Source organism: Tachypleus tridentatus, chromosome 13 (assembly GCF_004210375.1).
Source record: "Tachypleus tridentatus isolate NWPU-2018 chromosome 13, ASM421037v1, whole genome shotgun sequence".
NCBI lineage: Eukaryota > Metazoa > Arthropoda > Merostomata > Xiphosura > Limulidae > Tachypleus > Tachypleus tridentatus.
Window position 1 is genome coordinate 222,359,642 of NC_134837.1, and position 17,354 is coordinate 222,376,995.

Here is a 17,354-nt window from a genome sequence, read left to right on the forward strand (position 1 = left end):
GGATCCTGCTCTGTGTCGGGTGGACAGGTTTTTGTTATTGGAAGGGGAATCCAGTGACTGAGGACTTGAGCGAATAATTGTTTTGTCTCTTGTGGTGGGAGAAAAGATGTATCAGAAGAAATGCCTGTATTTGAAACTGAAGGATGTGGATCTTGAGGTTTGTTGGAAGGTATGGGAGGAACAGAGATAGGTGTGGAAGTCGATTCATCAACCTTTTTTAACCACGGAGGTCAAAAGGCTTTTCATTTGTTTTGAAAACGATTCTCTTGGAGGCACAGAGATCTGTCTGCACTCCCACTGTAGTTGTGGAATGAAGTGCAGCAGCATATGTCGAGATGGAGTTGTGGTCAGCAATTTCCGAGCCTCAGGATAACTAATGTTATGTGTCGTTTTCAAGCGCTGCACCTCTTTTTCCTCAACCATTTTGGACAAGAATGAAAGTAAGAGGCGAGAACCATTGCAGTTTACGCAATGTGCGTTCATGTCACAGTCATAGGCATCGTGGTCCTTGCCTCCACAATGAGCACATGTCAGGGAACCACGACAGGATGTCTTTGAGTGGCCAAATCTCTGACATTGGAAACATCGAAGAGGGTTTGGTATGTATGGCCGAACCCTGCAAATGAGATAACCTGCCTTGATGGTGGCAGGTGCGTGGTGAAGTAAATGTTAAAACGAGGGTATTTGTTGGCAGTGTAATTCCATCTTTGCGAGTGGAGATGCGCCTCACTGCAGAAACTCCTTGAGTGGAGAGACCAGCGAGAATCTCTGACTCGGGAACGTTCTTCAAATCCCTTTCAACAATAACTCCTTGTGAAGAATTCAAGGTAGCATGGGGTGTAACATCAATGGGTATATCCCCAATTGCCTTTGAATTCAAGAGGAGTTCACTGTGTTGGGATGTGGATGTTTCAACCAATATGTCACCAGATCGAAGTTTCATTACTGATTTTGGAGAGCCAGCAAGTCCCTCTAGTCCCTTTTGAATAAAAAAAGGGAATATTTGTCCTGAAAGTTTTTCCGAAAGTGAATGTAATATAAGAAAATGAGGTACGTGTGTTACTGATGTTGAAGATTGCTGTTCTGAGTATTCAAGACGTGGTCGCTACCCACTGACTGTTTTTTACAATTTTATTTAAATTTTTTTAGAGGATCCATAGGAAAAGAAAAATTTCGGTACCCACTGACCCCACCCACCATGGAGCCCTACAAGGGGACGCACTACAAAGTCACGCAAGGACAATGCAGCAACGCCAGGGTTTCGTGAGCACTATACCCAAACACCAGCATCAGGCACAATGTTCACAACACCCGTTGAGAACTTCCAACACTGGTACTTGGTTGACTCTAGCCTAAGTGGACCAGCCGATTGACCCCAAGGGGGGCCACCCAAAGGCCGCCCGTCTACAGGAATTCGAGGCCAAAGTGGTGTGTTAGGGTTGGACCCCTCAACCACCAGGATCCTCTCCTCCCCTTCACGGGTTGCCACGCACGGCAAACACGTGGGTGGATGTTTAGATCCCAGAGAAGGTAACCAGATAGAACAGAACCTTCCCTGGGAGGTCCCCTCACCACGTACAGTAATCCACACCGAAGGGCACAAGTCATGGCAGCAATAGTTGCTGTATTTTTTAAAGTGGCTTTGGTACTCTCAAAAAATTACTAAGATCTACAGATACACTGGCCACCCTTCAGTATCCCTTTGGCCATCATGTCCTCCTGAACTAAATTTGTACTGCATACCACAGTAAAGGGAAAACCATTCAGGATCACAAGTATTGAGCTTGTATATTGTATTGTACAAGTATTGTAGGTTGTATATTACAACCTACAGAAACCACCTTGTTATGAATAATATTTCACATAAAATGAATGCTGTAGATGAAGTTTTTGATTTGATCAGCAATAAAACATTCATGCAGTTTGTTGAGTCACACCATATTACAGCCTATTCATAGTAGCAAGCAGTTAAAATTAGTACTAAAACAACAAACTCAAAGAACTAACACAAAAAATCCACAGTGACAATAGTAGCTGACGATCAAAGCCAGCATATACTCATGTTAGTCAGAATGAAGTCCATGACTACAAATACTCCTTGCATTAAAAATGCTGAAAAAAGAATGAGTTAAGAGGAAGAATGTCGAGAAACTTTTTTTCTGTAGTGGTCAAGAAAAGAAATTAGAACTTTGTTTTCATTTTCATCAGTATATATGTAGATTACATCCTAATTTTTGGCTGCTGCATAGTGGTTCATAAAATGTTTCCAACTTTATTCAGAAATAGAATTGTTGCTAGTACCTTCATCATCTATTGACCAATTTGAGATCTAATTACAATTTAGGACTCAAGATATCAAACCCTTTTGATTAATGTATTTGACCATACTCAAAGTCTCATAGATTAAATTACTCTAATCCTATCTAAAATAATTTCAAGTGCTGCAGCTATTGAGAATTCCCTCTCGTTTAGAAAAAGAAGGGAAATTGGACATGTCCATAATTCAGCTAGATAAATTTTATATACAAATCCACCAAAAGGTTTATGCCTACTAAATTAACCTGCTAGGAATTACATTACTGAATTACAAATGCCAATATGCAATTCATGGGTTACGAGCATGTAGTGATTTATAGGATATAACCATGTTTGGCAATCCTAGTTTACTGTTTATCAGCACTTGCTTACATTAGAAATTATGCAATGGTCACTTTCAAACTCTCTCTTTCTTAACCTGAAGATGATCTAGGGAGGTCAAAATGCTGTTCTCTCTACCAATGAAAGTGTTAATATCCATACCAGCCATTCAGAGATACATTTTTATTTCAAGTGGGTTTCTCGTCATCAAGAAAAAAATACCAATAGTAGTAGTATTGTTTGGAAACAGAATGTTAACCTTATGTCATGGCAATATGTTTTTCTGTTTTTCCTCAAGACGACTGGTATGGGTATTAAAAGTTTAATTAGAATAAAGTACAGAATAACCTAAAGATGATCTGAGAAGATCTAATACATTTTTACTTTAAATGGGTTTTTTGTCATCACAACTATCTGCCTGTCCATTAGAGTTTTCAAAGGGCCACTGTTCAATGACAGTAATTGATTTTCCTCAATCTTGATTAAGTAATCAGACATATTGAGGTTGGGTTTTAAACTCCTCCTCCTCCCATCGATAGTCTAATTGTTCTCAAAGTTAAAGTAATAAAAGTATAGATGTACATAAAAGTTGTATACAATTCTTAGGTCAAAGGTCATTTGGAATCTTATGAACTACTTGTTCTCTTCAAGTGTAAGTCTGATCTTTATCAAAGTTGGATAAATTAGCAAGTAAATAGAGATGCCTGAAATTTGTTCATGACTTTAAAGACCAGAGACCAAATCCTTGAAAACTTCAAAATGCTTCTCCTCCAGAAATTTTGCAAGATCCTTCTCAAAGTTAGAAAAAATTAACAAGTGGAAAGAAGTGTCTATAGTTTTGTAGATAATTTTCAGGTCAAGTGTCATTTACAGTCATGAGGTGACAAAAACTAAGAACCTTATTAAGGTAACAGAGCATTCCAGATCAATATGATACCTTTTATATTTACATACATACATATATATATATTCTTAAAGCTGATATACTGTTACATCATGTCTCATTTTTTGAAGTTATTAATTACCAATCCGATAAACATAATCTAGAAGGATAGGTCAACTTCCCAAGTGCCTAATTAAAAAATTAATGCCGTATTCATTAAACTGACTGGAAAACTCATTTCAGTTTCATTAACATTAATGTGTACTGTGGCTTTAGTGGCCTCCAGTGAATTTCTTTTTTAGCCTCAGCACCCATGCAAATGATAGAAAATCCAACACCAAATAAATGATGAATTTCCTGGCCTAAAATCAGCAGAGCACGTAATTTCACCACACAACACTGATCATATTTAGCTCTCAAACAAACATCAAAATGTGTCCACATGTCTGTTGTTATAAACAGACAGAAATAATTTTTTTACAGAACAATGAGGAATAACATTCTACACAAGTCCACCAAGTTTAACAAAAGCTGATCATTTTTGACTGAGCTATAAAGGAATTATTGTGTGAAAAATTAGTCTATGTTAACAGACAGTAATTTTTCCTTTATGACTTTTTTTATGACACATGGCACTAATCAATTAAACTGAACAACTTTGTATTAATCAAGTACAATAATGAGAAATTATAGCAGCAATATTTGATAATCTGTACAGTTGAAATGGACGATTAATAATCATAAATGCTAATTTTGACTTGTTGATTTTTTGTAACAATAATCAATTTATTCTAAGTAATTATATGTGACAATAAAGAATTTATTTGATGCTCATATGTAAATGATTATTCAATTTAATATTGTGCACTGCATCAGTTCATTTTTATTATGATTCTTAGTTTATTATTTGTATTTTCACAAAATATGGCAAGCTTTTAGTAAACATTAATGCATATTATACACAAAAACCTTAGTTTTTAACAAATCATTTGTACTAAAGATTTGTCTTTGAATTTCAAATGTCTTAACTGAGTAAATATATGTGTAAGGTGATTTTTATGCTAAGAATAATAATTTTTTTTTGCCTCACAGTTTTTATATTTAATTTTCATAACCTATACACAAGTTTCTCCTTCGTAGAAGTTTATTTTATTCACATCTGGTTTTATTTTATTTTGTTGCTTTACAGATGTAATTAAACGATCTCAGAGTATGCTAAAACCACATCTCTGCTTAAAATGTATCAAAGCAAGACAGCTTTGTATAAACAAACAGTTGAGTTATGATCATGACATGCTATGTGAATGTGGTTACATTTATATATAATACTGAATATCATTTATTTTTTTCATTTAGGTTTTCTTAATTACCCTAGTAAATTTCTCATTTTTTCATTTGTCACCTTTATACAAAAAAACAAAAAATTCAGAGCTTAGATCTAAACTCAAACCTTTTGCCATCAAGGACAAGCATTCTAAATCTATATTTTTTAGTGATGATGTTCATTGTTGATGAAATAACTTATTTATTTCAAATATACATTTTAGAGCATAAAATGTCAGGGATTAGAACAATGCCCCAAAACTATTAGGAAATAATGATGTGGCAAAACAAAATAACCTGTATAACAAAATCTGGTAAAAAAAAAAAGCTGTTTTTTCTAATGATTATAAATAATAACATCGTAATGCTAAAAAGAAATGCCGATATTTTTTGAAATACAAAATGGCATAGAAAGAGTGTGTTATGTGGGTTTGGCTTTTCTTTTTTCACCCTAGTAAACTAAGAAGATAAGAAGTTCTATCTTTATATTCTGGCTTATCAATATGTTTAGTATAATCCTGCAATTCTTTGGGCATTCTGAAACTCACAAAAGGGTAAAAGATAAAACTTAAAAGGATCAATTTGAAATGCAAAGTCATCACATAACAAACATATGAAGATTCATAATTTATTTAAATGTTTTGATTTGAAGTTAATAAATTAAATAACTTATATAATATAAAAGATTTAAATTATAACTATGTTTCAATGTCAAGCTTACTGAATATATAGTAATACTAAGATTGTTTAATTAAATTTTGAATGTAACTCTGTAGAAGTTTGACAAGCACATTTTGACCCTGCAGTGCACATGTAAGTAATCACCCAGCTCTATATACATGTACATTTAAATGACACTAAAATAACAACCATATATTTAGGATAATGTAATATATTTTTATGTTAATCAACACTGTTCTAGAATGATCAGTGAAGATCAACACATGGCACAATACTTTGTTCTGTAACTTGTTTTATAGTAAAATTTAAATTTGTGTTGCATTCATTCATATACTGTCAGACAAATATAGTTTGGTGATTAATGAATGGTGTACTGGGAAATATATATATGCCAGCCATAGTGAAAAGGTTATACTTCTCCAAAATAGTATGAAAGATGGCATAAAATTCAACTATTTTACAATTGCTAGACTAAGAGAAGAAAACTCACTTGTGTTTTCTTTTTCTGCCTTTTTGGCATTAGAATCCATTTGCTTTTGGGTTTTTTTTCTGAATGTGCAGTGGCCATGATGACAATATTCACTTCCACAACTATCAAGAAATAGTCCAAAATTGTTAGAAATTAATAAAAACAACAATGTAAATATAATACACCACTGATTATATATATTATTCTTTTGCTATAAGATACAACAAAATTTGAATTTAAGTTAAGAACTAAATACATATCTTCCCTTTTACTCAAAACCAATATACTTAGTAATTTGACTGTGAAGAGTTAATATTTGAATAAATAAATCACAGTCTGTTTCAAGAAATCCAGGACTAGTTTAAGAGCAGAAGATCCTTACATTTCAATACCTTTATTTCTGAAACTAAAATTTTACCTATTAAAAAAACCTGTTGTCTAATATAATGCTTTTAAAATGCTATAGTTTCCAACTTAATTTTTTTAAATGATCAGAGAAGGGTATTAAAAACATCATAACCATTATTGCCCCTTGAGTGTCTACTGTAATCAGTACCATGACTTTTGAACATTTGACTAAATTATACCAGGATAGAAACTACAAAATACTACTGCTTCACAAATAAATTTCTAAATGTAAACTTACTTCATGATGTAATCAATTAATCATGTTATAATGCAGTGTAATCTTGAGTATTATTAGTGTTACGAATATTACGACTAGATTATAGTAGCATCATTATCAAATATTGTTATTAGATCAAACAAATAAAACTTTGAGGTATGAAAAAACATAAGCTTCACTGATGTTGTTAAGAGTTGAGAAATTTTGCAATATACAAATTCAATCATCCAACTATTAGTTAAATTAACACTACTAAAAACAATCATTTTAATAATACGTAACAATTACCCTAGCAGTTCTACTAGTACCATAACTTATATTAAGGATCTTTTAGTTCGTTTCACCTCACCTTAATTAGGTGATGAATTATTGACACTGTATCTTCTATATTTACGTATAAATTGCATACAGTTTGTAGATATGTAATCTAAATCGATCAATTGTTGGGGGAGAAAAATGTAATATTTGCATATATCTCCCAAAATCCACTGCATTTTTAGAATTCTTTAGGAGTAGTTGCTCGCTCTAAATTGTATTCAGAGGAATCCGGATGTAAATGATCAAAACACAATTATTTAATACTTATCATAATTTTTAAAGTCATAACATCAACAAATAACAATTTGTGCCGTCAGGCCATCTAGTAGTGCGATTTTTTGTAAAAGTAAAAACAAAATAGCGTTTCTATCGCACGGTGAATGATTAAAAATTTGTTAGATAGTTCAACTGACTAATTTCAGTAACATAGCTAAATAAGTTTTATAAATGATGTTTAAATAAAAGCATACAAATGAGAAATCTGTTGAGCTCAGTGATAAATAATTCTAAACTAGCTGAAATATGCTTGCTTGTCTCCAATATTATTTGTAAAGGTGTGGCAATACAATGATGCGATAGTACCAGACTTATGTATTTCCACGAAATTTGGAAAGCTTTCATTATAAGTTTTTGTATAAAAAAACATCAGAATTTCTAGTAAATAATTTTTGCTAAAATTTAATGATTCAATAAAGGAAGATAAGTATCGAATACTAGATGTTGTCTCCATTTCCTTTATCCAAGACATTATATACAAAGTAACATACCAAATTAGCAACAACAAAATAGGCAAACAAATATATATATTTTTTTACTTCTCTCTCCAGCTGCCATTTAGTTGATCAAACCTGATAAGTGGAAAAAGCACTGTAAAGTTTGAAGTACTTAAATAAGACAGTGCTAGTAATACAGATGATAATTACAAACGATGCTATCAAACTTTGTAACAAAACGTTCACAAATCTTCTGTATCAAAATACCTATCACATCGACTAGGATGATGAGATGGGCCTGGCATGGTCAAGCGTATTAAGGCGTGCGAGTCGTAATCTGAGGGTCGCAGGTTCGCATCCCCGTTGCGCCAAACATGCTCGCCCTTGCAGCCGTGACGGTCAATCCCACTATTCGTTGGTAAAAGAGTAGCCCAAGAGTTGGCAGTGGGTGGTGATGACTAGCTGCTTTCCCTCTAGTCTTACACTACTAAATCAGGGACGGCTAGCACAGATAGCCCTCGAGTAGCTTTGTGCGAAATTAAAAAAAAACTACTATGATGAGATACGCACCTCTACTTAATTGTAATAGAAAAGAAAGTAACATTGATATTTTGTATTGAGTTACATGTGTGAATGGGGTGATTCTCACTGATGCCTTAAAACCCATTTCCTAATCAATGGAATATATTTTAATTTTGTTATGTTAATTATGATAAGTGAATTTAACAGTGAAATAGCTAATGTCTATGACAATTATACACAATTCCCTATAATCCATACAAGAGGCACTTTGATATTGGGTCACATCTATGAGAGAGTGCTCCTCGTAATAATTTCTGGTAAAGTTGCCTTTTTCCTGCACCTACATTTGAGTTCAAGCACATCATAATAGACCAAATAACTGACAACAGGCTCAATGGAGAAAACAGAGTGTAAGTGTTGTCATGTTCAGATTTGACCAATATGCAATATGCTTGCTACTTTTGAGTACTTGATTGAACTCATATAATGTGATTTGAAGTACATTTGATGTTTACTTTATGTTGACAGTATTTTGGTGTTTGGTTATATGTTTTAGGTTGCATTTAAAAAATCTAGATCTGATATTTCAAAGTTTGAGATAAGTAGCTCTGATACAAAAGTTAGAGGAACATTCTGTTATGTAAGTGCACTCAGAGTTTCTCAGACGAAAGTGAGTAGTAAGTTGGGATAGAGTGTTTACTTATTCTGTTAAAATAACAGCAATAGAAGAATGGCCCAAATCTATAAATAAGAAAGAAGTCTGAATCTTTCTCGGCTTTAAATGATATTATAAACATTGTATGGTCACATTTTCAACTACAGCTGCACATATTTAGGTATTACATGAAGTAAAATCTCATTTTAGATTTACTAAAGAAAATCATCTGGATATGTATGCCAACAACAGCAAATTCAGTGTAGTGATATCACAAATACAAGATGGTATAAAGCATGTTATAGTGTATGTAAACCACACGTTCATGTCTGCCGAGCACCATTATTATATGACGAAAAATGGCTTTTTACAATAGCAGTGCTCATTAGACATTTGTGACACAAATTATACAACCACGAATTTACTCCGCAAGTAAGTAATGCTTTGTTGAAGTAGCTAATGAAGGTGTCAGAACATTACAGGGGAATAATATCATTGCAGAGCACTGACTGTGCTAACAACATTGGAATGTATACGAATTTTTCTTTCAAATCTGATTTTTTTCTAATTTTAGAATGTTTCTATCTTGGACACAATGTTTCCATGAAACCTAAAGTAACAAGCGAAACAATGAACCATGTAAATAATGACGTTTGATTATTAACTGTGATAAGAGCAGTTGAAGGACTTGGACATTTCTTGCCATGCAACAAAGTGAAGCGTGAGCTTCAGATTTGCGAATGTATCGGGTCATTCCTTAAGTATTGCCGATATTAGGTTCAGAAAAAGAGAAAATATTTCAAACGCTTTTAATGTTATTTAATCAATAGTGTATGTTCCATTATTATTAATTACTTCCTGCCAACGATTCACAAGCTTCTTAATGCCACTTTTATAAAATTCTTAAGGTTTGGAGGAAAAAAATGTTGTAACATCTTCATGTGTTTCCATCAAGACAGTTCTGCGAACTTCGGAATAGATGATAATCAGATGGGGCAAGGTCTGGAGAATAACGAAGATGTGGAAAATTTTCCCAGTCTAGCTCTTCAGTCCTTTCAAGTGTGATACTCGCTGTATGGGGTCGTACATAATCCTGGTGTAACACAATACCTTTACGATTGATCAAAGCAGGCCTCTTTTCGTTCAGTGCAACATTCAAGTGCTCTAACTGTTAACAATAGAAGTCTGATGTAATCGTTACATTGAGTGGCAGGAACGCAAAGTGAATCACACCAACAATATCCTGCCAAACACTAAATAAGACTTTCCGAGAGTGGAAGTCCATTTTGGGCTGTGCTTTAGCCAGTGTACCTGCACTGAGCCATTGTCTGCGGCGTTTAACATTTTTATAATATATCCATTTTCATCCCCAGTGACTAACCTGTCCAAAAAGGTGAGTTACGTTCATGAGAGTGCAGAGAAGTGCAAATGTCCACTTTTGCTCTAAAGTTAACTTCTGTCAACTCGTGGGAAACCCATTTTCCAAGTTTTGACACCTTTCTAGGGTTTTACAGATGATGGTGAACGCTTGAATGGGTTGAATTTAGCTTCTGTGCTAGTTCTTCAACTGTTATAGCACAATCTTCATCAAGTGCAGCAAGCAGCAAGTCATCATTAAATTCAACAGGACGACCTGAACGTGGCGCATCACTTAAGCTGTAGTCACCTGATCTGAAATTCTGAAACCACCTTCGACGTATTCTTTCATTGAGAGACTCCGCCCCATAAACACCTTGAATGTTTTGTGTAGTTTCTGCTGCACTATTGCCTTTTTAAACTCATAGAGCATTATATGTCTAATGTTCTCCTCAGACACATCTATCTTCATAAGGGTTTATTTGATTAGTTTCTTTTATTTGTCTGAACATTTTTATACACGTCCTACTACAAATTTTAGTCATTGAAGCCTTTTACAAGGACAGAAATGATGATGCACTTTCTGTATTAAATTTTCGGGCATCACTTATGAAATGACCTGATATTATGGGGGAACATAACACCTATCAATGATTTATCAATACAGATAAGCTATTACCACAGTCTTCATAATATCAGGGCGCAACTATGTTGCATCTAGTGTTTCCATGAGCTCTGGAAATCAATATTTTATAAATGTTACATATATCTGGCACAACACGACTGGCAAGGTATTGGCTTTCTCTGTTCTGGTAATGTGAAAATGGTACAATGGGAAGCCTTCATCAATATTCAAAAGGAATAAACCTGTTGGAAAACAAAATACCATACTGTGTAGCTAGAAGAAGCAAGATCTGGAGAAACAGTAAGACAGTATACAAAAAAGAAGACTACTAGTACTCACAAGAGAAACTCTCTTCTACCGCATCCAATGAAGTCGACCTCCAGGTGAAGGCTTAGCATTTGGCGATAAAAATCTCTGGGAAGGGGCTTGCCTTAGATCAAACCTCTGGAGACATTTCACTGAAATATAGGGCTATGATTAAGCATTGTAATTCTTGCTTAGCCCAGAAAAGAGACGGCCAGTTTAGGGAAAGTTCCTTTAAAGATTTGTGAGGTTTTCTCTTCAGAGAATAACCATCGAAATCGCTATAGCCCTTTCTAAAATCAATTGTTGTAGTAATTATATACTAGTAGTATTAGATTATTTCGCTAAGTAGGTTCAAGTAAATTCTTTAACCAATAAACTGACTAAAACAGTCACTGCCCCATTGACTAAACTTTAAATAGCTTAATTTGGAGTCCACCAAAGGAGTAAACTTTAATAGTTAACTGTTTACCAAGTTGTTTAAGATACTGAGCAAAATGAAGATTCTTACTTCTATTTATCACATTTGGTCCAATGGTTTAGTTCAGCAGCTTGTTTAAACTGTTAAGTAAACACTTTGTAAATTTGTGATAACAGGTTAACTTAACTAGGATTAACTACCTGCTAGCATATATAATGACGCCACACTGTGCAACAGAGCAGCAATCTGCTGACTGTTCTAGAAGCTAATTCGTGAAAATAAAGTTATATAATGCACTGTTTTCACCATCTGTTAAATTACTGATGCATCCATAATAATTCATAAAGTAGTGGAAATCGACGTTATCCAACACTCAGGAGTTTGAATGTTCACAAACTGTAAAAATGACAAACAAATAAAACAAAAGAAAACGTGATAATTTTGAGAAATACCAATAGTTTGAACAAGAAACCACCAACATCTATAGGAGTGGACCTCACAGTGCTCAATTATTTTCCAGTACTTTTCTATTTTTGAATTATTTACCCGTAATGTTTTTTTATCTGAAAAACTCATTATGTATATGTTTAAAATTGTAGTTTTGATTCCAAAATAAAAAAAGGAAAAGAAGAAACTTATTACTGTCTTCTCTGTTTAAATCATTTGCTTATTGTGCATACAATATGCATGTTTTATTACAAACCCAGAATGGAAAATTGAAAACCTTTTGCTTTATCCTTTACTAATTACTCCTTGAACAGGTTTGGAAAACTTCACGCAGTAGGTTTGCCTACTTCTGCTTCTAAATCTACGTGAAGTTTTTCAAAAATTATCAGTACCCATAATCTTTGTTTAGCAATAAAAAGGAACTGGTGCAAGTATTTCTGGTAATAATGTAAAAAAAGAAAGTTTAATGAACTCGCTTTTGAGAAGCTTGATTGTCAGAAATGTAGAACAGGTTTTAAAGTGGTTTTCGAAATAAGCTGTATTCTGCCATTATTCACTGTTAAAGAAAGCAACTCCAAAAAGTAAGTATGTCAAGTGCAGTATAGTAAAACCTGGACTTAGCGCTTTGAAAAAGAACACCAAGCGATAACGGCCAGAGGATCTTCACGTTATTTTTTTCAAAAATTTTACAATATATATTAATCTTAGCACGAGCAGCAGGAAGAAATGAATTTCATCCATGCCTATATCGCTGAGACTGTTACCTGCTTCTTGTTAACTATATTTAAATAATTATTTTTGAAAATATGCCACATTACCAATAAATGAGAGAGAACATTGATGAATAAAAATAAGCCACTACTCTTGATTAATCAATCTCGCTTTAAGAGTCCATTCCATAATACCCAACTCAGACGAGAGTTTCAATATTACTGCTTCTTTCAGCTTACTATCACATATTGTCATCCTTAAAGATAACATTATTTCCAATTCCGTGCGATGCACTTGATAATATACTCCAATATTAATTACTAGTATTCTGTGTGTGTGTGTGTTTTGAATTTCGCGCAAAGCTACTCGAGGGCTATCTGTGCTAGCCGTCCCTGATTTAGCAGTGTAAGGCTAGAGAGAAGGCACCGCCAACTCTTGGGCTACTATTTTACCAACGAATAGTGGGATTAACGTACATTATAACGCCCCATGGCTAAAAGGGCGAGCATGTTTGGTTAACGGGGATTCGAACCCGCGACCCTCGGATTACGAGTCGAGTGCCTTAACCACCTGGGCCATACTAGGCCTCAAAATACAACGAGTCCACTTTAGCAATAAAAGCACAACAGAATATAATTGGAATATTTTAGCTAAAAAAAATAGAGCAATGGCAAGAGAGAGGTATCTCTCTTCCAGCAAAAAATCAAGCAATTAAAATTAACATATGTTTTTCAAATATACCTCCTATTAGCAGTTAAACTGAAGTAAATGAACACAAAGCTATACAAATACATATGATTAAACAAGCCGGAACTAATTAAAACAGATATAGTAGCCCCTCTTCCCCCCACACACATATAAAAAGAACGATTAAGCATGATTCAATTAGATGAACAACTCAAAGCTCTCTAGAAGGGGCGCGACATGGCCAGGTGGGTTAAGACGTTCAACTCCTCGTCACACCAAACATGCTCGCCCTTTCAGCCGTGGGATGGTTATAATGATACGTTCAATCCCATTATTCGTTGGTAAAAGAATAGTATTATGATCTTGATTATAATGTGTCAAGTTAGGGTTAGTGATTTGAAATGGGAGAGGATTATAGTCTCTTGCAACGTCTTCATGTACTTTAAAGAGTTGGCGGTGGGTGGTGATGACTAGCTGCCTTCCCTATAGTCTTACACTTTTAAATTAGTGACGGCTAGCACACTCGTGTAGCTTTGCGCAAAATTAAAAAAACAAACAAACAAAAGATGGACGAATTAGGTTTGAGATTTTCAGGTTTGATACAGAATTTACTCCAATCGTGTTTTTTATTGGGTGTTGATTAAACTTTCTGTTTTGTTCTTGACTGAGTTTATTTGTGTGTGTTTTTTTTATGGCTGGGTTTCTGGTATTGATAAAATCTCTTTGGAACTTATGTCTGGACAGAATGTGTTTACGTATATCGGGGGTTAGAGTTCAGTGGTTAGGCGTGATTCTTATGGAGCTTTGAGGGACTGTATTGTCTATAGTTGTGGTTAGGGCATGTATAATATTATGGTAGTATTGTTCAATTCCATCTTTACAGTAACAGAACTTACAGGTTCAGGTAAATTGTTTTCTCAGTAAAAAGTTGAAAATAGGCTTGTTAACTTTCGCGAAGTTGGGAGTGGTTTGGGGATTATAATCTTGATTATAATGTGTCAAGTTAGGGTTAGTGATTTGAAATATGAGAGGGTTATAGTCTCCTGTAACGTCTTCATGTACTTTATAGTTGCTTTTTTTATATTAAAGACAACACTCAATTATGTTCTACTTCCTTCCTAGTCAACCTACGCACGCTTTACAATAAGCTGACGACATAATATTGTGGAGCACGTCTTAAGATCCTCCACTAGCTGCAAAGAAAATACAAAAAATCCTAAACAAAGTCACTCAGTGAGGCAGTAAATAGACAATAATACTCAACCCCACAAATACTCAAACAATTATCCTGTATCGCAGACTCAATAAAAGACATAAATGCGTCAAATTAGCTGAACTTAACTTCTATAATACACCTATCATTTACTCTAAAACAGGAAAAGTTTTAGTCATTACCTTTTTCTGTTTGTTTCTTTGAAGTTAAGCACAAAACTATAGAATGGGTTATCTGTGCTCTACTTCCACAAGTGTCAAAATCTGATTCTGGCGTTGTAAGTCTGCAGCTAATGGGGGTTAGATATAACCATCAACCTTAAACTAACCTGGCATTTGAAAGAACTCAGAAAGTCAAAACTAGGATAGTTTACCTTCATAAAATTAGCCATCACGCTCCCGGATGCAGACCTCAAATAGTAACGCATAAATATGTACAAAACATTTATTATACCCTCAATAAATTATGGCTCGATGGTAACATACAACATGAACCAACGCCAATTCTGTACACTACAAGAACTACAAAACTATGTGAGGTACCTAGCCCACCGCCTCATGTACTACACACCTACATGCTATGTGAGAAAACACAACACGCTACAAACAGTACTAAAATGTTTAATTAAACTTGTTACTTAATACTACCAAATCCACCCACCAAAATTCTCTGTCATCCGATTTTCGTAAAATCGCTGCCACTCCCAGATCTTAGTGTGAATACCTAGCCGCATAGAACATCATACATGACAACGCTGACACACAACCTTGATCCATAATTTTAATATATTGTATTATATGTATAACTTTAATTTAGTCTTTTCAGATTCTTGCATCTTAACTACTATTCACTTAGACACTAGCCGGGTTTTATTCGGTCCCGATTAGTGAAAGTGAGTTTTTTCGAGTTACTCCCGTTTTCCCCCACACCAAACTTTTTAGGTTTTGGAACTATAGATTCCAGTCAAGGCATCCAGACCTGCAAGCCTCTGCCCTACCCTGATAAACCAGTTTGGTTTGATGCGTTGCCGACCTAATTTCGTTTCCTACAACCTGTCGGCCCAGCATGGCCAAGCGTGTTAAGGCGTGCGACTCGTAATCTGAGGATCGCGGGTTCGCATCCCCTTCGTGCCAAACATGCTCGCTCTTTCAGCCGTGGGGTCAATCCCACTATTCGTTGGTAAAAGAGTAGCCCAAGAGTTGGCAGTGGGTGGTGATGACTAGCTGCCTTCCCTCTAGTCTTACACTGCTAAATTCGGGACGGCTAGCACAGATAGCCCTCGAGTAGCTTTGTGCGAAATTAAAAAAACAAAAAAAACAAACCTACAACCTGCCATGTCTAAACTTTCTTTTTGCCTACTAGTTTCGTAATCACCACTTTCACGATGATAAAATTTGCCAACTCCTCTCAAATGGAAAGATAACATTTCTGTAAACCTTGATTCTTAGTTTCAAGGGGGGATGAAGGAGGATTCTTAATCTCCGACCATCCTTAATGATTAATTTTCTCAAGGGTATAATTAGTGTTATATCAAAACAACTGCTTGGCACCATTATAGTAATCATTCTCTGAACCATTTACAAAATTTTGATATACATACTCCACAAACAGAGTGTATAATCAAAGGACAAACTTTACAAATAAATATTATGACAAAGTAAATAAGACGAATGTCCAGTTAATGAAAGAACCATAAAACTGAAATGCAAGCATTGAATAAAATTTGAACACAATAAGTCGAAAATAAAACATGAACGTGCTAGGTGTGAAATCTGAAAAGGAGTGCTTCTGGAAAAGTAAATACTCAAGGTAGTTGATGTGTATTTCAAGTGATTTTCATTATGTTATAGAGGTTATATGTTTGTTCTATAATTTTGCTGTTTCAGCTCATTTCGACATTTTGCTGAAAAGAAAACTACAATATTTTAATTTTTGTAATATTTGGTAGAAGTTCTTTAATTTAATCTTTTTTTTTGGGGGGAAGGGGTGCTTTCATTTTACTAGTACTGTAAAAATATGTTCATGGTATGCAAACAAAAAGACGATATATGCCGCTTCCATTTATTTCTATAAGTTGTTAGACATGTTACATTTAATGGCATTTTAATACCATATACTAATCTGAGTACATTTTACATATTCGTGAAGGGGTATGAACAATGCAATCTTTGGAATGGCTATCTATTTTCTCAGATAGTTTATTTGGCTCGTTTTCTTAAGAGTTTCACAAAAATGAGTGTTCCATGTAAGTTTGTTGGGGTTATGTCAAGAAATCTAAGTTAATTGGTGAACTTAATTTTCATATTATAAAGAGCGAGCTTGACTTGGTTTACGTTTTTTCCTATTTCTTTAAGGACTTTGGTGAATACTGTGGTTTGCGCCTTTTATGGATTAAATATCGTGAAGTATTACGTCCCAGATGTTGAATCACTTGATTATACGATCAATTTCAGGGTGATCTTTCTTGGCCCTATGTGAGGGTCACATGACGTATTCATGCGAAGATTTCAGTGAGATCGGGGAAGTAAATATCGTTTACGAAGGTTATGTACAGTAGGGGCCTTAAAAGTGAGCATTGGGGAACTCCTGTCTGTAAAGTTAAAGGCTGTGGACAGGTTATTGTTGATTCTCACTTTAGTTGTTCTGTATGTTAGAAAACTAGAGATCCAACTTATAAGGATATTAGTATGTTGTGTTGACAGAATCTATTTTATAGGCTATGGTGCCAAACACTGTCGAGTGTTTTTCGACATCAAGAAAAGAAG

General features: G+C 34.6%; 1 protein-coding gene across 1 annotated transcript in view; it reads right to left on the minus strand.

Annotated features, from left to right (window-relative positions):
* LOC143237040 (centrosomal protein of 89 kDa-like) overlaps positions 1-7,525 on the minus strand; it is a 113,946-nt gene extending 106,421 nt beyond the window's left edge. Inside the window, exons 1-2 of the mRNA XM_076475876.1 lie at positions 7,407-7,525; positions 6,015-6,115 (exon numbers count right to left, since the gene is read on the minus strand). Coding sequence (XP_076331991.1) covers positions 6,015-6,092 — 78 coding nt within the window. The 5' untranslated portion in view covers positions 6,093-6,115; positions 7,407-7,525. The remainder of the gene's footprint in view (positions 1-6,014; positions 6,116-7,406) is intronic.
* Positions 7,526-17,354: the final 9,829 nt, after the last annotated feature.